Source organism: Globicephala melas, chromosome 1 (genome assembly GCF_963455315.2).
Source record: "Globicephala melas chromosome 1, mGloMel1.2, whole genome shotgun sequence".
NCBI lineage: Eukaryota > Metazoa > Chordata > Mammalia > Artiodactyla > Delphinidae > Globicephala > Globicephala melas.
In genome coordinates this window covers 151,438,912-151,465,896 of record NC_083314.1, presented here as the reverse complement: position 1 = coordinate 151,465,896, position 26,985 = coordinate 151,438,912, and the positions used below count along the sequence as shown (strand labels likewise).

The 26,985-nt window shown below is 50.6% G+C and overlaps 2 protein-coding genes across 3 annotated transcripts in view; one reads left to right on the top strand and one right to left on the bottom strand.

The window, feature by feature from the left end:
* Positions 1-1,251: 1,251 nt before the first annotated feature.
* Positions 1,252-18,833, bottom strand: TMEM53 (transmembrane protein 53). 2 transcript variants are annotated; one of them, XM_030865996.2, is made up of 3 exons: positions 18,552-18,833; positions 7,326-7,447; positions 1,252-2,816 (listed from the first exon to the last, which is right to left on the bottom strand). In XM_030865996.2, exons 1-3 carry the CDS (start codon positions 18,610-18,612, stop codon positions 2,163-2,165), a joined length of 837 nt encoding a protein of 278 aa, XP_030721856.1. In that variant the 5' UTR covers positions 18,613-18,833; the 3' UTR covers positions 1,252-2,162. The 2 variants fall into 2 exon arrangements, with proteins under 2 accessions (XP_030721856.1, XP_060162302.1); XM_060306319.2 differs by lacking the exons at positions 7,326-7,447; positions 18,552-18,833 and adding an exon at positions 6,911-7,026.
* LOC115858290 (armadillo-like helical domain containing protein 1) overlaps positions 18,563-26,985 on the top strand; it is a 47,812-nt gene continuing 39,389 nt past the window's right edge. Inside the window, exon 1 of the mRNA XM_060306315.1 lies at positions 18,563-18,942. The gene's annotated coding sequence lies outside the window, so the exon portion shown is untranslated. The remainder of the gene's footprint in view (positions 18,943-26,985) is intronic.

Sequence of the window (26,985 nt, the reverse complement as noted above, 5' to 3'; positions counted from 1 at the left end):
CAGAGGGGTTGCAGGCTCTATCCCCCAGTCTAGGGCTGGAACAGCTATAAGCTTGGGTGAAAACGTAAGCCCCAAACCTCTGTCCGTTTCTAGTCCCTTGAAGTGAGCCAGGGACCAAAAATGGAACCACCATCTCAGTCCCCTGTGGCTTCTTCTGTTCTCCATCCTAGTGACCAACAGCCTGGTATAGTTAACTGCCCAGATGAAACAAACAGTAGGAACCCCCTTTAACCAAAGTGGGCCTTTAAGTCAGGGAACTGAGGCTGGGCAGCCAGCACTGGAGATGGAGCTGTGTCAAACAGTTATCCCCATGGCTGCCCAGTGCCAGTGAGTGAGCAGCATTCTGGGTACTTGGGCAGGGGCTCAGAGCTGCAGATGGGTCCTTGTCCCCCACACACAGAAAGCTGTTTTGACAAAACAAGATTCTGCTAAAATTCAAGACCTCAGAGTATCTTTATGACTCCAGACTCCTCTCCTTCACACATTCTCACACAGCAGGCCCACCCTCCATCTTCCCAAATCTGACACACCTGTCTCCTCTGGGCTGCCCACAGTAAATATTATAGAATCAGGTCCAGTTGGCAGCTCCTGTCCCTCTCTGCACCCAGATGACAAATCACCCTGGTTGGAGTCCAGCGAAGGCCCTTCACAGGCCCAGGCCCAGCTTGATGACACCAAATATTCTGAAAGCAAGGATCCTGGGCCCCAAGATTTTAGGGAATGTATGTGGCCCGTTGAGGCGGAGCAGCCGCAGTGACAGCTGAGGGTTTGGAACAGAAGTGGGCAATGCCCAGCCCCCCGGGCTGGCTCCTTTCGGCTCTCTACTCTCCCCTCTGCCTGCCCTGGACTCACGTCAGTGGGTGCTTGATGGCTGGTTACTTCCACCCTGGGGACCATATGCTAACAGGAGACATTAACCCAGAGTGAGGGCATGAAACCCGCCCTGCTGTGGGATCCCTGAGCACTGTCGCGTGCAGCACTGCCACCTGTTGGCCATGGCTAGGAATGCAGCCATGCAGGCATAGGAACTGGCTGCCACAGTAGTGGGGGAGTCCCAGAGGGCTGAGGCGATGTAGGGAGAGCTTGGCTTGGAGCTTGGAGACAGAGCTTGGAGACAGAGGGTCCATCAGCCCTGAGACTATCTATCAGGGGTCAGCTCCCACCCAGAGCTTTTCCAGCCATCTCCTTCGCTGCAGGTCAAACTTTCAAAGTCCATCCCTGCCCCCCAAGTCCCTCGATCACCACAGTAAGCTCATTAAATCAACAAAAATTTATTGAATGCCAGCTATGTGCCAGCATTGTGCAGCAGTGACTTGTAGAATAATAGATGATACAGGACTCTCTAAGGCTGAAGCCACCACTTCTACCTACAGAGGATCCAAGTGGGTCCCCCTCAAGGAGATGAAGGAGTTTTTTTCAGGCCAGTGGTTCTGGTTCTGGTCTTTAGGGCTCCTGACTCAGCTTGTCCCAGCTCCCATCTGGCGCTGCTGTCTTCCTGCACCCCACTCCCTCTGCCCATTACACACACATCTTGCAACTTTCCTGGATCTAGCAGCTTCCTGGCAAAGTGTGGTACACCTGGACAGGCCCCCCACCTGTGTACCCTCAGCTCCCCATCTGGCTTCCACATTAGACTCCCTGGCAATGAGAAGCCTGAGTGAACTGCTAAATGGGATCCACAGGGACGGCACTCCATGCTGTGGGGCTCTGCCCTTCCGGGACTTGGGAGCACAGATCACAGCCCCTGCCCCAGCCTGCCCCTACCCTCTGGCGCCTCCCTGCAAAGCTCACCTTCTATTCAAGGAATCAGAGATCAATGCTGGGGCTCATCCTCACCCCTACCCCCCACCCGCAGCTTTATTAACCCTTCACAGCCTAAATGCCACAGGAGTCAGCAGCCTGTTGCACTTATCCAAACACAACCACTGCTAGGCTTCCGCAGAGACCTGCGCAGGCACTCCTGCCCCAAGAATCCTGGGATAAGCAGACCACCACAGTCCCCAGGACAGAGGCCCATGGAAATTCTCTACCTGGAGGACCATAAAGTCCCAGAGGGCTGCAGGGAGTTGAACCAGAAGAGGACCCCACCCATGGATGTAGGTCATGGGGAGGTGTCAGGCATTTATTTCTGGAGCAGAGGTGAGGTGGGTAGGGCAAGGACCTCAGCACCGGACGCAGCTGCGCATGAAGTTGACACAGAGGCTCGTGTAGTAAGTAGGGTAGTCACGGAGATGGCTGACGTGTGCAGATGACTTGAAGTCCACAGAGTGCACCAGGACCCGGTGCGCCAGGCGTGCCTCCACCATGCGCTCCACGTCCCTGGCCAGGACCACCTCGTCGGCCCTGGAGTAGAGGTAGAGCTCTGGCCAGCGAGAGGCTGCGTCGAGCAGCCTGTCATAGAAGTGGGTGTGGAAGAGGGAGGTGAGTGGCGCCAGCAGGACGTGGAACAGGACTGCCACCAGGGCAAAGGCCACCAGGAGCAGCAGGCGCAGCGCGGCAGGCCGGGGCTCCAGGATGGCTGCCAGCGCCCTCAGAGCCCCCAGCAGGTTGCCGTCGCCAGGACCACTGTCAAAGATGGTGCCCACCACACGCAGGTGGCAGAAGCGCCGGTGGGTCTGCAGGAGCTCCAGCACGTATCGGTACAGCATGACGCCGGCGTTGCTGAAGACGTGGAAGAGCAGGGGCTCCTTCTCAACCTCGTAATCAAAGAGCAGCTCAAGCAGCTTCTGGGCCAAGACACGAAGTGAAGGGATGCCCAGGGACTCGGAGAAGAAGACCATGTGCCAGGGGGCTGTGTATCGGATCACGATGCAGCCCTGAGGAGAGGAGAGAGGCCCTGTCCATCCTCGGGGATGGGGTGGGGAGGTGGGGAGCAGCTAAGGTCAGAGGGGTCCAGCAGCTCCAATTTCCACAGGCCCATAAGCTGGCAGTGCTCCAGGCCCTGCTGCAGTCTGGGCAACAGCTCACCTCTCCTAGACGCAGGAAGGTCCACTCCAGGCCCATTTGTGGAATAAGCGCTTCATGCTGGCCAAGCCCCCTCAGCCTGGGATGGTATGCGAGGCCTGGAGCCCAGAGCTCACTTTGGAAACATCTGGGCTGACCAGAAGGAAGCCTCCTCACTCTGGTCCGCTCCCTGTCTCCCTCCCACCCCTGACCCTGCACCCTCATCTGCTCAACTCTGGCACATTTAAGGCCTCACTGCTTGGCTACACCCTGCTACAGCGACTCTGCTCTTGCCTGTCCCTACTTCCCAGGGACAAACAGGTATCCCCGCAAGACCCAACACCCGAGACAGCCTGCAGGCCCAGCCTTGACCACCAGAGGCCACCCGTGAGCCAGGCCCACATGGCGTCAGTCTCTGGCCACTGCCACCTTCCCGCAGGGCCCTGAGAACAGAGGCCATACTCCCAAATGTCTGGTTCCAAGGCCTGGGATCACTCCTCACTCTCCCTGAAATTCCAAATACAGTAAACTCCGTTGTTCCTCAAATTCTAAAATCTTAGCTAAACTCTCTCTAGGCCTCTGTGCCCCTCAATGCCTGGGTCAAGTACACCTCAAGGTCTCCACACAGATCCCCTTCTAGGCCAGTTAGAACAGGCAGCCAAAGCCACCCTGAGTCCTAATCCTCTCTCACTAACATGTGCCAGAGACAAAGGGCCCCTTGCCGGGGGAATCTGAGTTAGGCAGGCTCTGGGGTCAGACAGTTCTGGGCTCAATTCCTGGGACCAGCACTTATTAACAGTATGGATGAACAGCAATTTACTTCATCTTTCTGAGTCTGCATTCCCAGCTGTAAGTTGGGATAACATCCATCTCATGGGATTGTGGTGAAAATGAAACGAAAAAACGTACCTTGAGTGCCCAAAACAGCACTTGGCACAAAGTCCTCAGCTAAGAACAGCAGTCATTAGTGGTGGTAGGAGTAATAACAAGGAGAAAATTACATGCGCGCAGTACTCGAATGACCCAGAGCCAGAGAGAGATGGTCAGCTGAGGTAACCCTGCCATCAGCCTCCTGACCTTGTCCCCTCCCGCTGACTGTGATCACATGTGCCCCAACTCCTCCTGGCTCTGCTCTCACCAAGACCCTAGCGTACCTAAGCACCCCTCCCAAGACTCTGCAGGGGGCGTCACGGATGCTACCTGGCCCCGCAGATCTGGAAAATTTCACAAAGAGCTCTGCTCCAACTCCCCAGAGGGTGCTTTCCACCCACCCTCAACTTACACACAGCATCGCCCACGAACGCAAACATACTCCACACCACCACACACACACAACCCTTGGGACTAAACACAGCCTTGTCCACCTCACACCCCACAGATGCAGACACCCATGGCACCCACTGCACCACCTGTGAAGTGCACAAAAAAGCACAGCCACCAACGCACACCCACAGTGCACACACCACTGTAGGTACTACCTTCAGGAGCCCACACATGTGCGTGCACACACGCCCACACACGCTTCTCCCCAGAAGCATTCCCATGCAGCACTACCTGTTGATACAGGCATAAACCCAGCAGCAAGTTCTGGGAACTCACTGTCTCTGAGGGCACATGTGCCCTCCACCTCCACGTCACCCATGAGTGCATGCACAGAGCTTGCCTTGTGAACGCCCAACACCCCCTGTGAAGGAAGGGCATATACACCAAGCTTCCCTGGGCCTCGCTCTGAGGTTTCCATCTCTGCTGCCACCTCCCGAGTCAGATGCTCCTGGAACCCCCCTGCACCAAGGGCCGGGCTCTCACTGGCTGTCCAATCCCAGTCTCTTCCCTCTCCTCTGAAGCCAACCATCTCTCCATCTCCACACATGCTCGGTCCCAGCCTGATCCATCTGCCCTCACCTCACTCTACTTTCAGTCTCTTCCTCGTTCCAGATTTCTGCTCAAACCGATCTCATTAAAAAAAAAATTAAAGCCTCTGCCTTCCCACCATGTTCCCCTCTAACTCTGTCCCACCCTTTCTTCACCTTCCCAAACTTTGACACCCTCTCCACCTGGTCCCCTCCCACTGACTCACTCTGACAGCTGCACTGCTCTTACCATGGTCGCCCAAGTTCTCCCGAATGGCTAAATCCCATGACACCTTTTGGTCCCCACCGTACTTTCCTTCCAGCAGCATTTGGGATTACGAGCGCTTAGAAACACTCTCTGATAGCCCTGGCTCTTCAATAAGACAGAAACAGGAAAAAATGGACTGTTCTAGACTTATAAGAGACTTAAGGAACGAAATAACTAGATGCAATGGGCGATCCTGGATTGGACCCTGGTTCGGGAAAATCAACTGTAAAGGACACTTTGGCGACTATCAGAGAATCTGAATATGGACTGGAAACTCGATGAGATTAAAATGTATTAACATGGGACGGTGGAGATCATGGTCCGAAAAAAAGCAGGATATAAAATAGTGTATTCAAGAGATCTTATTTAGGTAAAGAAAAGATGCACAAACAGAAAAAAAGCTGAAAGGATATATACTAAGGCTAAATAGAGGTGATCTCTAGGGGACAGACTATGACGTTTTTATATTCTTTTAAATAATAAAGTATCAGGAGTTTGGGGTGGGAAAATTTTTTTCTCTACCCCCATCTTATCCTCCTGACCAGGGGGTAAAGGCACCCATTCCTTTCCCAGACAACCCCCTGCCAACGAGCGCTGCCACCTCAACCCCTCTGCCTTCCCTGGGATCACTTCCTCCCTCCACTCCATCACTTCCTCCCATGCCGTCTGCCCCAAGAACATCTTTCCTCTCTCCCTCGACAGTGGTCCATTTCCCTAAGACTCTCTTCCTGTGGATTCCATCACATTTCCCTGAGTTTTCTTGTCCACCTGTAGCCACTCCTCCTTTCCACGTGGGACCCTCTTCGTCTTCTGCTCCTTTAAGCTTGGGTTCTGTCCTGGGCCTCTTCTCCTTGCCCTCTACACACTCCCTGGGGGAAATCTCATCCACCCCAGAGCCCACGGCTTCTCTTCTAGTGCTCCTTGTTTCAAAGAACCCAGGATCTGCTGCAGCCAGAAACCTGGCATTACCCAGACCCCTCCCTATCCCTGTGCCCACACACAACCTCTCATCCAATGACCACTCTACCTCCTAACAAGCTCCTTGATCCATCAACTTCCCTCCACCAGCACCATCAGCCCCAAGGTCCTGGCCACCTCAACAAACTCACTTCCCAGCCTCTGGTCCTGGCCCCCACAATCCTTTCCCCACTCAGCAGTGAGGGACTCTCAGAAGCACAAGTCTAACATCACACCCCTGTTTAGTCCCCTGAGGACCCTCCCAGCCTCATCTCTTCACACTTGCCCTTTCTTTTGTCCTCTGTTCTGGCCACACTCACCTATTCCCAGTCCTCTGCCTGCCCTCAAGGATCTTAGTCTAATGGAGAAGCCAAACCAGCCTCACCCAGTAAGTCGAATTCAGAAGCAGCTGAAACTGCTTAAGGAATAAGGCAATGCCAGAGGACCAGGCTTGTTGGTTGAGGGGAGGCCTCAAGCTCAGAACTACATCTTTCCTCCAACTCCTCTCCCATTCCAGGGCCACCACACACCTGGGGCACAGCACAGACGTGGGTCAGTGGAGGGAGGCTGAGAGGAGGGGGCCCCAGCTGGCCCTTCTCCCAGGTGACTGCCATTCCTCCTCAGTGCAGGGCTTCCAGCTGGTGGCTGGGGGTCTGTACTGATGCCTCCCTGCTTTGGGAGGTCTGGGCTGAGGAGGGCAGGGTCAGGCCAGCGGCCAAAGCTGTGAAACGGGCTTCCCAGAGGCTCTCTCCAATAACCACAGCCTCTACATACAACTCTTGGTGCATCCTGAGATGAAGCAAGGAAACCGCAGTCCTGAGTCTCTCTTCCAAGAGGCCCTTCTACTCTGGAAACGTGAGGGGCCATGGTCAGCCCTAAGACAGAAACTCACCTGGTCAGAAAAGGAGAAAGCCCCAGGAGTCCAGACTATGCCCAGCACACCCGGCCCAGGTTCCTGCTGCCCAGAGTGGCAGCACTAGCCAACAGAGACTGGAGGTCTGGGCTGACTCCGCAGCTGGGAGCACATCTGGGATGGGCTGTCCACTGTGGGGCTTGGGGAGGAAGGAGGGGGAGCAGGTCAGGCGGCTGAAGGGGACAGACCAGGCCACAGAGCTGGCTGCAAAAGGGTAGATAATCCTGCCCAAGTCCCCATGGGCCCAGCGTCTTCCTCACAGGCCATTCTTGGTGCCATTCCCAGGCCTTCCTGGGCTGACTGGTGGTCAGCCTCCACTGCAGCCCGGAGATGCTGGGAGAGCCCCGCAGAGCGGCCCCAGCGCACTGGGCGTCCGCACACCTGCAGTACTCACCCTTTTGTGGTAGATGGCGCTGTATTTGGCCAGGTTCTTGTCCGTGCAGCCACCCCAGCCCAAGAGAATCACCAAAGGCTGTCGAGTCCCCGCCTCCTTCCCACCTTGGTTGGGGCTGTTCTCTGAAACACAAGCAGGATGAGACTGTCATCCCTGGAGCTAGGGTTCGGGGTGGGGGTGACTAGCCAATCCAGAGCCAGCGCTACTCGGGCTGCTGGCAGGGGAGCGCCAGGTGCCAGGCCCAGGCATCCTGCCGGTCCCTGTGCCTCAGGTTCCCAGGGGGCTCCTTCCTCTGTCCTTCACTTCAACTGGCTTTTAGGCTTCTCAGGAGGCACTGCAGGGTAACTGGAAAAACCCACCCGAGGGCCCCTTTCTTTAGTGACTCCAAGACATAGCCCAGGTGAGAAAAGTGAATAAATACTTCCACCATGCAATTTCACCTTCTAGTCCAGGGATCTACAAACTACAAGCCATGGGCCAAATTCGACCCAAGATCTGTTTTCATACGACCTTCGAACTAAAACTAAAAATGTTTTTTACATTTTAAAATGTTTTTGTTTAAAAATCAAAAGAAGATTTTGTTATGTGAAAATCATATGAAATTTAAATTTCAGTGTCCACAAATAAAGTTTTATTGAAACACAGCCCAGCTCATTCATTTACATAATGTCTACGGCTGCTTTCAAGCTAAACAGCAGAGTGGAGTAGCTGCAACAGAGACCACGCAGTTCACAAAACCTAAGATACTGCCCTTTACAGAAAAAGTTTGCCAGTTGCTGTCCTAATTCCATGAGCAGACGGAAGAGGTCTTTAAAAGGAGAAATGGGAGACTTCCCTGGTGGCGCAGTGGTTAAGAATCTGCCTGCCAATGCAGGAGACACGGGTTCGAGCCCTGATCCGGGAAGATCCCACATGCCACGAAGCAACTAAGCCCGTGCGCCACAACTACTGAAGCCCACATGCATAGAGCCCGTGCTCTGCAACAAGAGAAGCCACCGCAATGAGAAGCCCGCACACCGCAACAGAGTAGCCCCCATTCGCCGCAACTAGAGAAAGCCTGCGCACAGCAACAAAGACCTAGCGCAGCCAAAAATAAATAAATAAAATAATCATTAAAAAAAAAAAAAAAAGGAGAAATGGATAGGGCAGTATAAGCAGGGAAGTGAAGCAGACAGACTCTGGCGGCCACTACCAAACCACCCACCCTGTCCTGACAGAGAAGAATAACAGCCAGTATTTACTGAGGTTTAACCCTCACAACAACAATACGAATAATATTAGTACAGATGAGGAAACTGAGGCACAGAGTGGTTAAGTTACTTGCCTAAGGTCACACAGGAAGTGTAGAGCTGGGAATCTGGTCCCTGCTCCCCATCCTAGCTAAGTCACTTGAGACCTCCTGTGCCACCAGCCCCGTCCACAACTAGAAGCTCATCTCCTTCGGTGATGTGCCAAGGCACAAGCCACCTGCCTCCTCCATGGCTGCTTCTGAAGGCCTCCCTGCAAGCTTGTCGGTCAGACCTCATCTCATTTCCCCTGCCAAGTGAGTACCCACCCTCCTTGGGGCGACTTCTGTGCACGGACCGTCTGTTGCTAGTTATCTGCCCTTCTGAAAGGACCAGGGTGTACCCTTCCAAGGATCAAGCCACTTGGCTATGCTCAGCTGCCACCCTAAGATTTACGGATGCTGGTGGTGACCTGGCGACAGTAAATTTCAAGGCTAGTTAAGAGGATGGTAAATATAAATCACTAACCTTTGGACAAAAGGAAGACAACAATTTCCTGTGGAAATTAATGTGATTGAAAAGTTCAGTGTTCCTGCTCTCCAGCAGTGGCAGCTCCGGCCTTTGGAGATTGACTGCCTGCACCCATGGGGATGCCAGACTGAGTTGCAACTCAGCCTGGACCAGGAGCTCCCAGCACCTCAGTCCCTTGCTGACCCCTGCCAGCCGTTCCAGGCTCCCCTGACACCGGCCTCAGCCTCTGATAAGAGAGATGGTCCCACAGCTCTAACCAGGCCACTCTAAATATTCTCACCACCTTTCTTGGCCTGGTGGCCTCCTGTCCTTGGCCAGGGCAGCTCTTTGCCTGCACTGGCCTTTCTGGTGAAGAGGCTCTATCTGGGCCTCACTGGGGCCCTGGCCCAACCTTGCTGGCAATGACTACCCGTAAAGCTCAGGCTGCAGCAGCCTCATGCGTGGTAATCGACAGCTACAGTTTGGATCTGCCTTTGACCCACTGAGGTCCAGCAGCTGGATTTCTGAGACTTGCCCCAGGGAGGCTCCCTAACCTCTGTGCAGCTGTCTGAGCATGGGCTCCCCTCCCCCAGCCTATGGGGCTCCCCTCCAGGTACCACCACCAAGACACCAGCAAAGGGTTTGGGGGTTTATCTCAAAAAGAGAGAAGGCAGCCAGGGGCGGTCACATCCCCTGGTGGCCGCCCTTACCAGCAGTGGTGGGGCATTCCCAGTCCGGGAAGGTTCAGACACTTCTGCCGGGCCTCTGAGCTGCCCCTCACCCCACAGCAGGGCTCTATAACTCCACTTTGCTCCACTGCAGGTTTTGCCGGCACCCTTGGCTTCACCAACTCAGGCAGAAATGACTCTTCACCAGACACACAACTCCACGGAGGAACTCAGAATACGGACACCCTGGACACACTGCCTCTTCCCAGAGCCCAAGCTTTCCATAACATTCCTAAAAGGAGGGAATTTGTCCTTCTACTCCAGCCAGGCACTTGAGGCCACCCCCCTGAACCACAAGGTGCTCCTCCTACCCACAGGCATCTCCCACGCCCCGACACAGTCTCTTCCCAGGGCCCCCTCTCCATGCCCATTCCTAACTCAGAGCCTTTGTCATGACCTCCTCCCACTGGAGCCACGCTGCCCACTCTGATTCTAGACATGGAGCACTATAAACCAGAAAAGTCCAAGATGCTCCGGGAACATGGCTGAGAGAGTGATTGTGACCGGGAAAGGCCTCCCACAGGAAGACTCGCTTGCTGTGCTGGCCTTGACGGACCGTAGGAGCATGCCAGGTGGAGAAAGGGCATGAGCAGGGGCAGGGGACGATGGAGATGTTACAGTTGCTCTGGGGCACGGCAAGCAGTCCTAGGAGGCTAGAAGCCTGGAAGAGGGAGCAGAAGTGGGCAGGAGAGCTGCCAAGAGTGGGACTGGGGCCCGATCCTGAAAGTCCCCCAAGCCATGCTTAGGAGTCAGGATTTTATCCGGAGCAGTGGAGGGCGAATGAAGATTCTGGAACTGGGGGAGTGGCATGATCCAGTGTGTATTGATTAATGACTTGCACAATTACTCGTATAATGTCCGTCTCCCCTCAGCCAGTAGGCTCTGTGAAGGCAGGACCTGGGTTTGTTGCATTCAGCGCCAGATTCCCCGTGCCCAGCGCTGTAGCTGGCCTGTCTAGGCACTCAGCAGAAACATGCTGAATGAATGAACACGTGGCTGCAAACTGAAAGACAGATCCAAGGAGAAAGAGCTGGCATTCTTCTTGTTACCTATTGCCCTTTCCAGAGTAATAAAAGTAAGAGCTATGGCTATTGTTATTTATTGCCACCTCCGGGTCATGATTCCTCCATTCTCTGTAAAAGCCCCTGCTCCTTTTATGCTCCTTCCACTGGTCATTCCCCTATCCCCCTCCCACTGCTGACATCTCCTGGCCTCTGGCCACTGCCCCTCAGGCACTGAAGACTCGGGCACTGGCTCTGTCTCCCACTTCTACACCAGGACTTACCACAGCCCTGCACAGGCAATCAAACCCACCTTGGTCCTAAACCATCACAAACCTCTCTGAATTCCACATCTCCTTTAGTTCCTACCTCCCCCTCTTTGCCATCACCAAGAAAAACAATAATGATAACAACAAAAAGAGAATTGTGTCAGGAACTATCGAAGCACTTTTTATATCAACTCATTTAATCCTCACAACAATCGTACGAACAAGGTACTGTTATTATTCTCATTTTACTGATTAAAAACTAAGCCACAGAGATGGTATATAATTGTTCGAGGTTACACAACTAATAAGCAGTGAAGCTGGAATCCAAACCCAGGTGGTCTGACCCAGAGACTAGCTCATCACCACTACCCCAGGGGGCCCCCTGGGTAAAAAAAACAAGTCTTAACCAAATCTCTTTCCACTCAACTCCAAACCCGTACACATGGCTGCCTCTGTATATCAACAGATCCAACACCAACCTCTTCCACCTGCTCCTCCTCAGGGACTGGCCATCGCAGTCAGAACCTCAACATACGCTGCCTCATTTGGTCCCTTGACCACCCTAGGAGTTAGCTACTATTGCTAACCCCGTTTTACAGATAGGAAAACTAAAACACAGAGAGGGTAAGTCTTTTTCCCCCAAAACACACAGCCAGGAAGTGGCACAGCCAGCATGCATCTCTGGACCACCATGCCACACTACCCCCCGCCTCCAGGACCTTGCACATGCTCCTCACTCCCCAGCCCTGCAGGCTGATGCTCCATGTTATGCTTTGCTAATGCCCATGCCACCTGCTGAGTCAGCTCACTGTTGACATCCAAGAAGCCCCCCTTGATGCCCTCCCCAGCCCCTTCATCACTAGACTGGGTTAGATGCCCCTCCTCTGTATTGTCACAGCACCACCATCACCATGCCACTGTACTTATCCACTGCACTGAAAGGGCCCGTTAAGAACAGGTCGTGTTACTACTGTAACACGCAAGGCAAGTTGGCAAATGCCTGAACCAGAGCAGTGGGGGACAGGTAGGAAGGGGGAAGGAAATGATAGGGAGAAGAGAATCACAACAATTTTGGAACATGTATTAAAAGCCTCAAAAAACGTGCACTCTTTGACTTAGTAATTCTACTTTTATGAAAGAAAAATGTTTAATCATACGGAAATAGTCTGTAATACATTAAACATACATTAAACATATGGAAATAGTCTGTAATACATTAAACATACAACATACATAATGTAAACATACATTATGTCTACAGATCATAGACATAAATGTAAGACCTAAAACTATAAAACTCTTAGAAGAAAATGTAAGAGTAAATCTTTGTGACCTTGGATTAGGGAATGGTTTCTTAGACATGACTAAAAGTACAAGGAATAAAAGAAAAAATAGACTTCATCAGAATTGAAAACTTTTGAACTCTAAGGACACCATCAAAAAGTGAAGAAACCGGACTTCCCTGGTAGCGCAGTGATTAAGACTCCACCTGCCAATGCAGGGGACACAGGTTTCGAGCCCTGGTACGGGAAGATCCCACATGCTGCGGAGCAACTAAGCCCGCGCGCCACAATTACTAAGCCTGCTCTCTAGAGCCCGCGTGCCACAACTACTGAAGCCCACGAACCTAGAGCCCATGCTCCGCAACAAGAGAAGCCACCGCAATGAGAAGCCCGCGCACCCCAATGAAGAGTAGCCTCCGCTCACCACAACTAGAGGAAGTCCACATGCAGCAACGAAGACCCAATGCAGCCAAAATAAATAAATAAATTTATTTTTTTTAAATGAAGAAACCCACGGAATGGGAGATAATTTTTGCAAATCATATATCTGATAAGGGGTTTGTATCCAGGATACATAAAAAAACTCTCACAATTCAAAAATAAAAAGACAAATAACCCAACTTTAAAATGGGCAAAGGATTTGAAGACATTTCTCCAAATAAGATGTACAAATGCCCAATAAGAACATGAAAAGGTGCTCAACATCACAGTCATTAGGGAAATGAAAATCAAAACCATGAGACAGCACATTATACCCACTAGGATGGCTATAATAAAAAGTCAGATAATACCAAGTGTTGATGAGGATATGGAGCATTCAGAACCCTCATACACTGCTGGTGAGAAAGCAAAGAAGGTGCATCTACTTTAGAAAGCAGTTTGGCAGTTCCTCAAAAAAAATTAAACATTGAGTTTCCATATGACCCAGCACTTCCACTCCTAGGTATATACCCAAGAGAACTGAAAACATATGACCACACAAAAACCTGTACACGAATGTTCACTGCAGCATTATTCACGATAGCCAAAAAGTAGAAACAATCCAAATGCCTATCACCTGTAAATGGATGAAAAAAATGTGGTATATCCATTCAATGGAATATTATTTGGTCATAAAAAGGAATGAAGCACTGCTACAACATGGATGAACCTTGAAAACATATGTTAAGTTAAGGAAGTCAAACACAAAGACCGTATATTGCATGATTCCATTTATATGAAATGTCCAGAATAGGCAAATCCACACAGTAGAAAGTAGATTAGTGGCTGCCAGGAGCTGGAGGGAGGGGGAAATGGGGAGAGACTGCTAATGGTTCAGGGCTTCTTTTGGAGGTGATGAAAATGCTCTGAAATTAGACAGTGGTGACAGTTGCACAATTTTGTAAATATACTAAAAACCAATGAATTGCACATTTTAAAAGGGTGAATTTTATGGTACGTGAATTGTATCTCAATAATGTTATTATTTTAAGAATTAACAGTAACACATTAAGCGAAAAAGGAAGCTGCAAAGAAGTAAGTACAACAGAATACCTATATACATACATACACACATACCTACACATACTTATGTATAGAAAAAATACATCAAATATTAATAGCAATTATTTCTGGGATCAGAGGCAATTTCTTTTTCATGATTTTTTTTTCTACTCACTTTCTAAAATCCCTATGTATCACTTTTGCAATGAGAGTTAAAATATTATTTTTTTTAAAAGGGTGGGGGGAGGTGTCCTGCAGAGTCAACAGCACTTGAGAACTCAAAGAGATCATGGATACCCAGAAGCCCCTTGGCGAGGCAGAAGTATTCTTTTCAACCTGGCACTTCTTGAGTACCCCACAAAACAATTTAATCCCACGGGCTCTCTGTCCTCTGGACTTTTCTCAACAAACAACACTGACACCAATAATACAAGAATTACAGATACATACTATATTGTACAACAGTTCAAGTCATAAAACTAAAGCATAAATTGGATTGTGTATATCCCAGGGGCATATGGGGAAGACAAAGGAAAGGGCTGACAAGATAAGACTCTGTGGAACAATATGTGCTTTTCTTCTGCAAGCCAGAACGAAAATACAAAGAACCTGTTTTCTTCTTAAAATACAAGGAATAAAAGGATCCTCAATTTCCTCTACTCCCAAGAAATACTTTCTAGAGTCTCACAGTTCCTATATTTAAACAAAATTACTTCATTTTAAATTTACTTTTTTTTTTTTTGGAGTAACAGCGTAGGAGAGTAGCATGGTATCTAGGAGTGCATACTGTATAAAACCATACCTGGGTTCAAGTCTCTGGTTCTGCCACCAATAACTATGAAACAGACCTTGAGCTAGTTCTCTAAGCTTCAATTTCCTTATCTGTGAAATGGGGATAATAATACATAGGACTGAATAAGACAGTGACTACTGAGGGCTTAGCATGTTACCCTGGCACAAAGAAAGAGTTCAATGAATTGAAGTTATTATTACTTCATGAGGAATGCATGCTCACTGTAGAAAAAGCAGGAAATGAATATCTCATAAAATTGGAACCATACTGCTTTTGTAATCTGCTTTCTTCAATTTAGCAATATATTGTGAACATCTCTCCCTGTCGGTTTATATATCTCTACCCCATTCTTTTTAGTGGCTGCAGAGCAGCTATAGAATATTTCATAATTTATGGTGACCAAGCTCCCATTATTGGACATGATGTTGTTTCCAATCTTTTGCTGTTATAAAAATACTTTAATGGACACCTCTTTCTTCCTGCATGTCCTTGACTGTTTCCTAGAAATGGAACTGTATTCAGGCAGTACTTCCTGCTGGCAACTGAAATCTGCACGCACAGGCTTTGGAGTGAGGCTCCCACGTTGGAATCTGGGATAACTTGGGGCAAGATACTTCACCTCCCCTGAGCTTCTGTTCCTCATCTGTAAGACGGGATAAGAGTACTCCCTACTTCACAAGGTGGTCGTGAGAAGTAATAAAATCATAAGAGAGGTTCCTGGCAGGCCTGGCATGTGAGCCAGGCATGGTCAACAATGTAAGTGCAACAGAAACCACAGAGACCTCAGGCAAAGGAGGCCAGCAAAGGGTCCTTCACGTCTGGAGCTCAGATCCAGGGCCTAGCACGGTGCCTGGTATAAAGCAGACAAATTAGGAAGGGTTTTTATTAATGTATGAAAGAAAACATACCGTGATTAAAAAAATAAACAAAACTCTACTGTTTAAAAAAGAAAAGCACCTACGGGGTCCCCACAGACAAGAAGAGGGTCTAGTCCCAACCCTTCGCCCGGGCCTTTGAGGCCTCTCTGGTATTACAGCTCTTGAGATTTTCTCTCCGGCTCCTGAAAGCACCCGGCGGCCTGCCGCCAGGGCCCTGCTCTCTCGGGCCACTCTCAGTCCCCCCAGTGCCCCTAGTTCTGCACTTCCTGCTGCTCCCCATCTACCTGTCAGCCCTCCCGCAGCTCCAGGTCCAGCTTGGGCCACTCTACTCCAGGAAGGCAGCTGACCCCTGGGGCCCACCATGGTTGTTTGGACTGTGGTCCACCCCAGACTGTTTCCCCGGTGCCAGGGAGAACTTCCTGGGGGTCAAGACAAGGTCTACATTTCTTTGACCCCGGCAGGCGCTCAGCAGAAGAGCAGACTGACAATTAAGCCTGGGCCTACAATAAACCTATCACTTCCCTTCTCTGTGACCCCCCACCACCACCGAAGGCTTTCTTTGTACTCTAAGAGTGAGCCCCTTGTCCCAGCCTCATTAATTCTGTGAATCAATTATTTCTAAAAAATGTTTACTGAACATGAAAGCAACAGGGTGCCTTTAAGAAGGCCTGCTGGCCTGCCAGTGAGCTGCAGAGGGGCCCCAGGGCAGGGCTTGGCTGACCATTCTCTGGCTGGGAGGAGGGGCAGCACAGCCCTGGCCTGGGATGGCAGAGCAACTTGGGCCGGGCCCAAGTGCTGCCCAAACGACTCCCTTCAGCTCATTTGGCACTTCATCCTTGCCAGGCTCTGGCAACACTGAGCAAAACCTCCAGCAACACGACAGGGATCCCTGCTGTGGGAGCCCTGAGAACAGAACCTTCCCCAAGGAAACGAGATGAGAATACCCGACTCTCACTTAGGAGGGTGAGGGGATCACTGGTCAAAGAGGAGTGGGTGGGATGGCGGGAAATGCTAGGTCAAGGGATCAGCTTCAGCAAAGGACCAGGCAGACGACCCTCATTTGGCCCAGACAGCCACGGATACTTGCTGGTGGGAATCCCAGCAGAAGGACCCTGGGCTCTGAACGACCCCAGATCTGTAGCTGCCTTCCAGCTAACTGACGTGCCAGCAGAAGCTGCTCGCCTCTCTATCAACTCACAGCAGTGCTGGGCTCTGTGGCTCTGATGCTCAATTATGGGGGAAAAGCAATTCCAGAAACCAAATATGACTGTCCTTCACACTGCTCCACCATTAAACAGTAATTGCAAAAGAGAGACAATCTCTGGACCCCCAAAGATTGTCTGTGAAGCCCTGTCAGCCTGGAGGGGAGCTCTCTGCAGACAGGAAGAAAACAGATTCAGGGGATCACAGTGCTGTCACTTCCTTCTGAGGGCCATACCGCCTTGAGGTCAGCTCTGGGCTATGCACTTTGAGAGGGAAAGGAATGAGAAACCAAAGCCAGTGCAGAGGAGCAATCAGAAGGAGGAGGCTATTAGAACCACACCAGAGGAGGAACAACTGAAGGCCCTGGAGGTATTTCTCTTGGAGAAGAGAGATGAGCTTGAAAAGAGAGGAAGAGAGACTACCTTGCTCTGTGTTGCACCCACCACGACCTCCTAGCCCTGCGGTTACCACGTCTTTGTGAAACCCCCTGCTTCTAAGCCCTCAGCCCTCCCCAGAACCACAGCTCCTTGAAGGAGTCTGTGTGTGAGTCACTTCTGAGGCACCAGCAACTAACCCATCGCCAGGACACAGCAAATGCTGAACTGAAAGCAGAAATGACAGGAAGGCCTACTGTGGCTCAAGAAAGGGAAGTGCTTTCTAACAATCCCAGTTGCCTCCAACAGGCCAGGATATTTGGGAGGAAGCATCCTGTCAGGGAAGGGTCTGCTAAATTATGGAGGACTTTGAATACCATGCTAAGGAATCTGGATTTGATTTATCCTGAGGGCAATAAGGAGCCACTGAAGGGTTTTATGTAGAACAGTGATAAGATCAAAGCTTTGCACTGGGAAGATGGTTGTGGTAGCAATAGAAGAGGCTGAGCTGCAGCTGGAGGTGTGAAGACGATGTGGAGTAAGGCAGGCAAGACATGCAGCTTAGGCTGGGGTGCATGTCAAGGCTCCTCTACCATGATTCCCAATCAGGGCCAAACTCCATTCTCTGGGCCCCCAATCTGACTCACACTGACAGGGACCCAGACCTGTTCTACAGGCTACTAATTTTGTGGAGCCTCCCACACATCTTTCTGTAATGATATGCCTGTAGAGAGGAAAACAAAGCTAATCATTAAGCTCACTCTGTGCCAAGCATTATGCTGGGTCCTTTAGACAAATAATCTCAGTTGTGCAACCAACAACCCTAGGAGGGAGGTTACTATTGGTACCCCAGCTGTGCAGATGAGGAAACCGAAGTTCAGAGCTGGAAGCATGCCAAAGGTCATCCAGCTACTAAAGGGAGGAGTCAGGATTTGAGCAGACTTCTATTTCATGGCAGAGACGGCTCTGTAACCACTGCCAAGGAGAGTGCAGAGGAGGGAGGGATGAAGGCTCTGTGTCCTGGGCTTTTGCATGGACCCCGAGGAAAACAGTGGATGAAATATAATGGGTGGGACCCCTAACCACAACTGCCGAAGAAAGGCTAGCAGTGGGAAGCCCGACCCCAAACAAAAGAATCAGGACGGCCTTCAGCTACCAGGAGAGAAGCGAAGGTACGGGCCTGGGAACTCTGACTAAAGAGACAGAAAGAAGGGCCCCAGCCTACGGGGTTAGGGGTCGGGGAGACGCCGCGAAGGGGCGGGGCTCGGACACCAAGAGCACTCTGGGGGAGGGGCTTACTAGGGGGCGGGGCTCTCTGGACCCGACTAAGTCTAGGACCTGCGGTGAGGGGGACCCCCCCGTGAGGGGGTGGGCCGCGAGAGGACAGGGCCGCAAGAGGGGCGGGGCCACAGCTGCGCTTGAGACCCACAGACTCCTTAGGTCACCTCCCCACGACTGGACCCAACCCTCATTCCATACCCCGGCTCCGGCAGGGCTGATCCGGGATCTCGATGGTGTAGTCCAGCTGGGCCGAGGCCATGATGAAGGCGCCGGCCCTCAGCTCGGGCCTCCGGCCGGAACTCTCGTTCACGTTCCCGCACCTCACCCGGGGGCCTCCTGGGCACCGCCCAATCACCACCCACCTCCCTCGACGCTACCCAATCCCTGAGCCGCGCTCTGTGACCTCCCGCCTTAGCAACCAGCGAGTCTCTCTCGGGGTCTCACGCAGCACCCTGCTAGCTCGGCCCTAGCAACCATGCCCCGCCCCGCTCTATCCCTGGCCCTCAGCCATTGGCTGACTCGCTTGATCTGGGTCAGGTATTGGCCAGCCAAGACGCCGGTCAGGAAGAGTCCCCACCCTCCTGTGTAGGTAAGAGGGTCTGCGGGAGAGTTGTTGTGTTCTGGGGTCGGGGAGGGTTTTCCTTCCTAAACCGTGTCTTATCGTACCGGGTGGACAGCAGTGCCCTTTGACTTACATCACCTAGCTATCTCTACTACCCTCTACCAGCCGCAGCTCCGAGGGCTGGAGGTAGAAAACCGCACAAAACGACCACAGGAATGCGTGCCAGCCCATCCTCCACCCAGCTGGTCGAGGAATATTCTGACTGGTGAGATGGGGAGGATGCAAAGGAGGTGCTATTTTCTAGCGAATACTTTAGAGAATGCCCTGTTCGTGCGAGACATAAAGGGGCTAGGGGGTACAGTTTTCTTAAATTTATCAACGCGCTTAAAAAATATTTACTGACCACCTGTTACATAGGTGGACTCTAGTGAGGATTAAGTTTTTGGCTCTGACTTCCGTAAGTCTTAAAAGGAGAGGGAAAGAAATCATGCATGAGCCAACTGCAATACTGTGCAAGGGATAAGTACTACAAGAAGAGTAGGCCCTAAGGATTTTAGGAGCTCAGAATTAGAAGGGGCATTTATGGCAGTGCTGATGGCTCTTGAGCTGGGTTTTGAAAGACTTGTGGAGACTTGAGACCTTACAGGGCTCAAAGAGAGGAAAGTGAGGGCTTCCCTGGTGGCGCAGTGGTTAAGAATCCGCCTGCTAATGCAGGGGACACGGGTCCGAGCCCTGGTCGGGGAAGATGCCACATGCCGCAGAGCAACAAAGCCCATGAGCCACAACTACTGAGCCTGCACTCTAGAGCTTGTGAGTCACAACTACTGAAGCCCGCGTGCCTAGAGCCTGTGCTCCACAACAAGAGAAGCCACCCAATGAGAAGCCCACTCACTGCAACGAAGAGTAACCCCCGCTCGCCACAGCTAGAGAAAGCCCACGTGCAGCAACAAAGGCCCAACGCAGGCAAAAATAAATAAATAAATTTATAAAAGGAGAGGAAAGTGAGGGGTCGGTGCCAGGAATTATGAGCATTTCCTGGCCAGAGGAGAGACTAATGGGAGAGCAACCTTGGAGGAACAGGTAGGCCCAGATTCTGGAGGGTCTTTGATACCACGCTCAGCTCTGAACTTATGGGTAGATCTTACTGATGGAAAAAATTTCCAATGCAGTTTACACCAATGAGCACAAGAGCTTAGATTTTATCCTAAGGACAATGGGGAGGCTGCAGGGCTTTAAGTGGAAGAGTAACAATCAGATATGTGTTTTAGAAAGATCAATGAAGAGAATGGATTGGGGACTGGGAGAAGGAGGGAGACCAGTTTTGGAAGTTGTTTTAGTAATGGGGAAGGATTATGGTGGCCTGAAACATGGAGAGGTAACAGGATTGAAGAAAAGGGGATGGATTCCTTAGACACTTAGGAGTTTAAAAGAACTGGACTTGGTGACTGGTTGGACATGGGGTGAGTAGGAAAAATGAAGAATGACTTCTAAATTCCTGCTTTGGGCAAACAGAAAGGAGAGTTCTTAGGAGAGGGTCAGTTCTGGGCATGGTGAGTTTGAGGTGCCAGTGGGACATCCAAGTGGAGGTGTCCAAGAGGCAGCTGAGTATGCCTGACTGGAGTTTGCAAGATAAGTCTAAACTGGAAATTAAAATGTGCAGTCTGTTGTGCCTTATATGGCAGCCACATGAGTGGATTGATTTGTTGGGCTTGCCCAGGGAGTATGTGTAGAGTAAGAAGAGAAGAGGGCCTAGGACAGAGCCCTGAGAAGCACCTACATTTGAGGTTCTGCAAAAGTAATTGAGATGAAGTGTCCACAGTGGTTAATTAATCAGTAGTAGAACATGGTTTCCCAGAAACCAGGGGAGGAAAGTGTTGAAGGCTGATGACAAATCAAGTAAAATAAGGTCTAAAAAAAATCCACTGGCTTTAGAAACAAGGAAGTGGTTGTAAAGGCAGTTTCAGTGGCGTGGTGGGAGCTGAGGTCGAATTACAGTGAGTTGAGAAGTGGGTGGGAAGGTGAGGAAGTGACGACTACACTTTTAAGAAGTTTGGCTCTTTAAGAGGCAAAAAGAGAGAAGAAGATAGCTGGAAGGAGAGGCAGGTTTTTATTCAGATGGGAGAAATGCTGTTGGCATGGATCCAGCAAAGAGAAAAAGATAATATTATAGGGAAAAAGAGATGACAGAGAGTGGCGCCCCCAGAAAAAGAATAAGGTAGGGCAACAGTCCCCAACCTTTTTGGCATCAGGGACCGGTTTGGTGGAAGACAATTTTTCCACGGATGGGGCAGAGGAGGGGATGGTTCAGGCGGTAACGCGAGCAGTGGGGAGCGATGTTGCCCGCCGCTCACCTCCTGCTGTGCGGCCCGGTTCCTAACAGGCCATGGACTGCTACCGGTCCGCGGCCTGGGGGTTGGGGACTCCTGAGTAGGGGATCCAAAACATTAGTGGAGAAGTTCACTTAGAGGGACATTTGCACTGTGACAGAAAGGAGGCATGTGAGATGAGTACATTAGTAGATTTGGTGGCAGGAACTTGAGAGAATTCTTGTATGGTGGTTCCTACTTTTTCTGTGGAATAGGGACATGGTATCAGCCAGGGAGAAAGGGATTGGAGATGATTTACAAGATTTGAGACCAGCAGAGAAGGATTGAAATAGCTGCAGTGGAGAATGGGAGCAAGATGACCGAGGTAGCATACAGCTTTCCGGGCAGTTAGAGCCCTATTGAGGTTGGTGACCATTATTTTGTAGCAGCAGCAGTCTGCATGGTTGTGTGCTATGTATTTTTCCCCCAACAATATTCAGCCATCTACTGGTGGCTGCAGAGAGGTGAATTGAGTTGATCCAGGTTTGAATTTTATCAGGTGGATGAAATGGAAGGACAAAGGACAAGGAAGTTGAGGATCCTGGCAAAAGAGTGGTTGAGATGGTGGATCTTAGACCTAAACTGCATAAGGGAGAGTAAAAGTGTTACGGGCTGGAGGTCCCAATGAAGTCAGAGAACCCATATCTTGGAAACAGTTGAATGAGAGAGTTATGATGAGAAAGTGGAGTAATGAAGTTTGAGTAGTTTCAAGTGATGACAGGGTCCAGGGTATGACCATGGTAGCAGGTGGCCAAAGTGGAATACAGAAGACAGCCAAGATGTTGACATGGCCATTGAAATCCCCCCAGATGATGGCAGGACCTGAGGAAGGAAAAGGGAAGAGGATGCTTGTGAGCCAGGTACCAGTAAAGCAGGTTGTTCTGGAGTCTGTAGATGACAGCAAGAGGAGGGGCAAAGGTCAATACAGCTGAATGGCATGACCCTACAGTAGCAAGGGTTTTTACAAAGAGCAGGTAGAATAGGAACTGAATTGGACTTTGGTGGGGAGACATTAGCCCCTCTCCCAGTCCTGAGATCCCTTGGGTTTAAGAGTATAAGCAGCTTCCTCCAGGGTCGACTATGCAGAAGTGGCGCCCTGAGGAAGAGCCAGCTTCCAGGGCAGGCTGGAGGTGGGCAGAGCGAGTGTGGAGCCGCTAAGTGTGGAGGAGACTTTGCTGATCAGAAACAAAAGTTTTCCAGGGAAGAGTAAGAAGGTTGGGAAGGGAAGGAAGGACAGGCAATCAGGTCAAGGAAGATGAAGCATAGAGCAATGAAGGGGTGAGGAGAACGTGGGCAGAGAGACTCTGGTTGACCTAGAGAGTTACATTTTGTGGGGAGGGCATGAAGCCAGGCCTGTGGAGTGGAGCTGGGGGCAGAAGTGAGTCTGGGGAGAGGAAAAGGGGGTCCGTGGGTAGAGAATGAGGGTAGGTCTGGGAAGCTGGTGACGGCAGTAGGTTTTGCAGGAAGGAGATGGGGGAAATGGTCTATGGAAACAGGGTGGAGGGAATGGTGGCTGGCTGTGGGGAAGAGATGGGGCAGATGGAGTCTGTGAAGAGGGTATGAGTGGGGAGCAGAAGGAAGGGCGTCTATGAGAAGAAAGTGACAAATTGTGTTGCATTTGGCCCTGAGGTGGAAGTAAAGGCCAGGACACCCTCTTTGGCTGGGCGTGAAGTTGAAAGGAGAATGTTTCTGTCTCTGTCTCTGTCTCTTCTCCCTCTCTCTCTGAATGAGGAGCTGAGAGTAAAGAGTCGGGTTGGGAGAAGGCCTCTGTCCCATTGTGCACGTGGAACCCACAGGAACAGGAGACAGTGACTGCCTTATCTCCGAGGCCATGTGGGGACAAGGAGCCAGGCTGGCAGCCCATGCCCTGGAGGCTTCTTGCTTTTAGAAATGTGTCTTTTGATGTAGGAGGAAAAAAGCCCTCTGAGAAATTTTATTTAGAAATGAAACCTAGTGACCTATTGATTTTTTTTTTTTTTTTTTTTGCGGTACGTGGGCCTCTCACTGTTGTGGCCTCTCCCGTTGCGGAGCACAGGCTCAGCGGCCATGGCTCACGGGCCCAGCCGCTCCGCGGCATGTGGGATCTTCCTGGACCAGGGCACTAACCCGTGTCCCCTGCATTGGCAGGCAGACTCTCAACCACTGCACCACCAGGGAAGCCCTGATTTTTAATACCTCTTCTCACTTGTTGCTAAGGACCTTTGACTTAGTACAAGAGCCAAGGGTTTTGAGATTTCTGTGATTTTCGTTTCCTGGCACGAAGAAGAACCGTTTGGCTGCTATAGAAATGATTTATGGATGAGTCCAGATTTATTAATCACCTCTGAAGATGGAGAGGAAATTAAAAACAAAGAGTCCACTCTGGGCTGAAGACAAAGTAGGTTTGTCGTCCTTGCAGAAGACCTTGCCAAGGTTAGAAGGCCACAAACAAACCAATTTGGACCGAGGTTCCTAATCCTGATTTTAATTTCATGTGCTTTGATTTTTTCAGACCATTTTCTCTCCAAGGTAAAATAATGACCATTTTAATTGGCTGCCACTTACAGAGAGTTTCCAATAAGCATGATGGCATACGTATATTTTTCTCTGGCATTCTAGGTGTGCTCTGGTTCTTACGATCAAGCTGGTGAAACTGACTTTTACTGCGTGCTGCATGCCATGATCAGTTGACTATAAATTAAATCCTCTTTTCCAAAAGCCATTATCCATTAGTGCTAATTTGTTTGCTTCTCATTTCCACTGATCATTAGAGTCTCTGGTTGTGAGCACCAAATTGGAAATGATTTCGTTGACATTTCAAAAAATTTTCTTGAATGCCATTTGGCTGCAGCTAAAGAACATTATGGTTTGCAGAGGAACAGTTCACTCCAATTACAATTTAACTGACCGTTCATGGCACTGAATCCCTGTCCTTAGTGTCCAAAGATGACACCGCTGCTGACATTGCTATTTCCTGTCAGCTGTAAAATGCCTCATAGACTATGCACTGGCCTTCTTGGATGGAGACTCTGCCACTCTGCACATGGCAGCTTTGGGAAGTTGGTAGTTTTATGGACCTACATATCATGAACATTCAGATATAACCATCTAAACGGGAGCTGGCTGATTTCTTTACTCATTCACCAGCGAGCATTTATTAAACATCTGTTTTGTGCCAGGCATTAGGCAGGCCCTGGGGACATAGAGACAGGGAGGACCAACCCCTGCCCTTGAGGAACTCACACTCTAGTGGGAGGGACGGTGAAGTTTTACAGAATAGCAGGAGATGAGGTGGCATAAGTGGGACCACAGACCTGAGAACCCCTAGCTGTCTTGGGGAATTAGCCAAAGGGCAAAAAGGAGGCTGGCCATTCCTGATGGCAGAGCAGGTTTGAGATACAAGTGGGCCCTGGAAGGGCCTGGGGAGTTGAGAAGTTGGTGTCTGCTGCAACGTGGAAGTCACTGCAGATGAGGCTAGGCTGGGGTCAAGTTTTGTAGGATCTTGTATGCCACATTGAGTTCAGACTTTATCCTGTAGGCCAGAAGGAGAAATTTGGGGGTGAATAAGGGAGAAAGTGTAGAAGCTTGAGGGAAAGGCTTTGTTTATGTATTTGTTGGGGTTGACAGAGATCGAGCAAGTTTAAGAGGAGTCAGAGGAGATGGAGAGATTGAAGATAGAGGGGCAGAATCTAGTGCACACAGAAAGGCTGTGTGCCCATATGGTGAGGTTAAGAATAGAGGGAGAGGACTTCCCTGGTGGCGCAGTGGTTAAGAATACGCCTGCCAATGCAGGGGACACGGGTTCAAGCCCTGGTCCAGGAAGATCCCACATGCCGCGAAGCAACTAAGCCCATGCGCCACAACTACTGAGCCTGCGCTCTAGAGCCCATGAGCCACAACTGCTGAAGCCTGCATGCCACAACTACTGAAGCCCCCATGCCTAGAGCCAGTGCTCCGCAACAAGAGAAGCCACAGCAATGAAAAGCCCACGCACAGCAACGAAGACCCAACATAGCTAAAAAAAAAAAGAATAAAGGGAGAAGGAGTTCCCTGGTGGCCTAGTGGTTAGGATTCCAGGCTTTCACTGCCGTGGCCCAGGTTCAATCCCTGGTCGGGGAACTGAGATCCCACAAACCACGTGGCACAGCCCCCACCAAAAAAATGGAAGGAGAGAAGGGAGTTGCTCCTGATGGGCCCTGTAGGAAGTAGGAAGCAAGGTTATCTGGGCATCCTCGCTGATTCCTCCCCCTTTCATCCTCCACAGTCAGACAGTCACCAGGTCCTGTCGCTCCTTCCTGTGTGGCGTTTCTACTTCTCTCCAACCCTAGTGTCATCAGCATCTTTTGCCGAGATTATGGGAACAGCTTCCTAACTGGTGCCCTGCCTCCAGTCTTGCCCCTTTCGGATCACCTTTCTACACTAGAGTCAAGATGCTATTCCTAGAACAAAGTCTTTTCTTGTCACTCTTGACTTAAAGCCCTTGACCTAAAATCCTCACGTTGCCCTCAGGGTAAAGTGCTGACCCTGCAGCAGAGCATCAAGGGCCCCTTGTTCTCTGGCCTCCACCCATTTTCCCAGCCTCGTCTCTTGCCGCTTCCATCCTCATACTGTACTCCAGCCACTCTGAACAATCTCAGCAATGAAAATAAGAACTAAGCTTTATTGAGGGTTTCCTATATGTTAGGCAGTTTGTTGACCCTTATGAGGGTCATAACACCTCATAATACCTTATGAGGTATTATTATCCCCTCTTCTCAGGTAAGAGAACTGAAGCCTGGAGAGGTTAAGTAATTTGCATAAGGTCACACAGCCGGGAGGTGGAAGATCACCCAGCTCCAGTGTCTGTGTTCCTAACCGCTATGCCACACTGCCTTGCACTTGCAATTCTTTAAATATACCTTACACTCGCGCGCTTCTGAGCCTCCGCGTGTTTTATTCCCTCTACCTGGAGTACAGCTTCCTCACCTCTTCACCTGGCTAGCTGCAGATGCCTTTCAGCCTGGATGGCATCTCCTCTGGAAATTTTCCATAGCAGCCCGCACCCCAGCTAAGGCTGGGTTAGGTGTCCCTCGCTCACATTCCCAAAGTATCCTGTGCTTGCCCCATCCTAGCGCTTACCACACTATTGGACTTAAAATGGTTTATTTACAGGGCTCTGTGCCACCCCCAAACTGCGTACCCCTTGAGGGAAGGAACTCTGTCTGGTTCTCACAATTATCCCTAGAGGCCTAACCCAAGGATGGGACACACTTGTCTCTCAGTATTTGTTGACTTTCACGTTGAGTGGAATTGCTGATAGTAAGGTGGGCAGTGGGGCAGAGGGACTCCTAGTCAGGTCTGAGACAATTTACGTACAATGTGACAGGCACTGGAAACTGAAAGATGAGATGACAGGAGGCAGCAGCCAGGGATACAGGCTGTCAAAGAGAAGATGTCAGGGTGGAGAGGCATCAGGGAAGAAAGCCTTTTGAGCAGGAGGGATGGTCAGTGATTTTAGTTGTTGCAGCAACAGAACAAGTAAACAAAGGACTAAGATGTCCTCATTGACCTGGACAATTAGGAGGTTATCAGAGACATGGCTGAATGTGCAAGCAAGTGAAGGGGGAGTGCAGAGAAGCAGAACTGCAGTGGGTTGAGGAGACACTGGTCCGTGGAGGATCAGAAAAGAGTGTGTAGACTGTTTTTAAGAAGCTTTTCTGTGAAGGGCAAAAACCAGAAAGGTGAC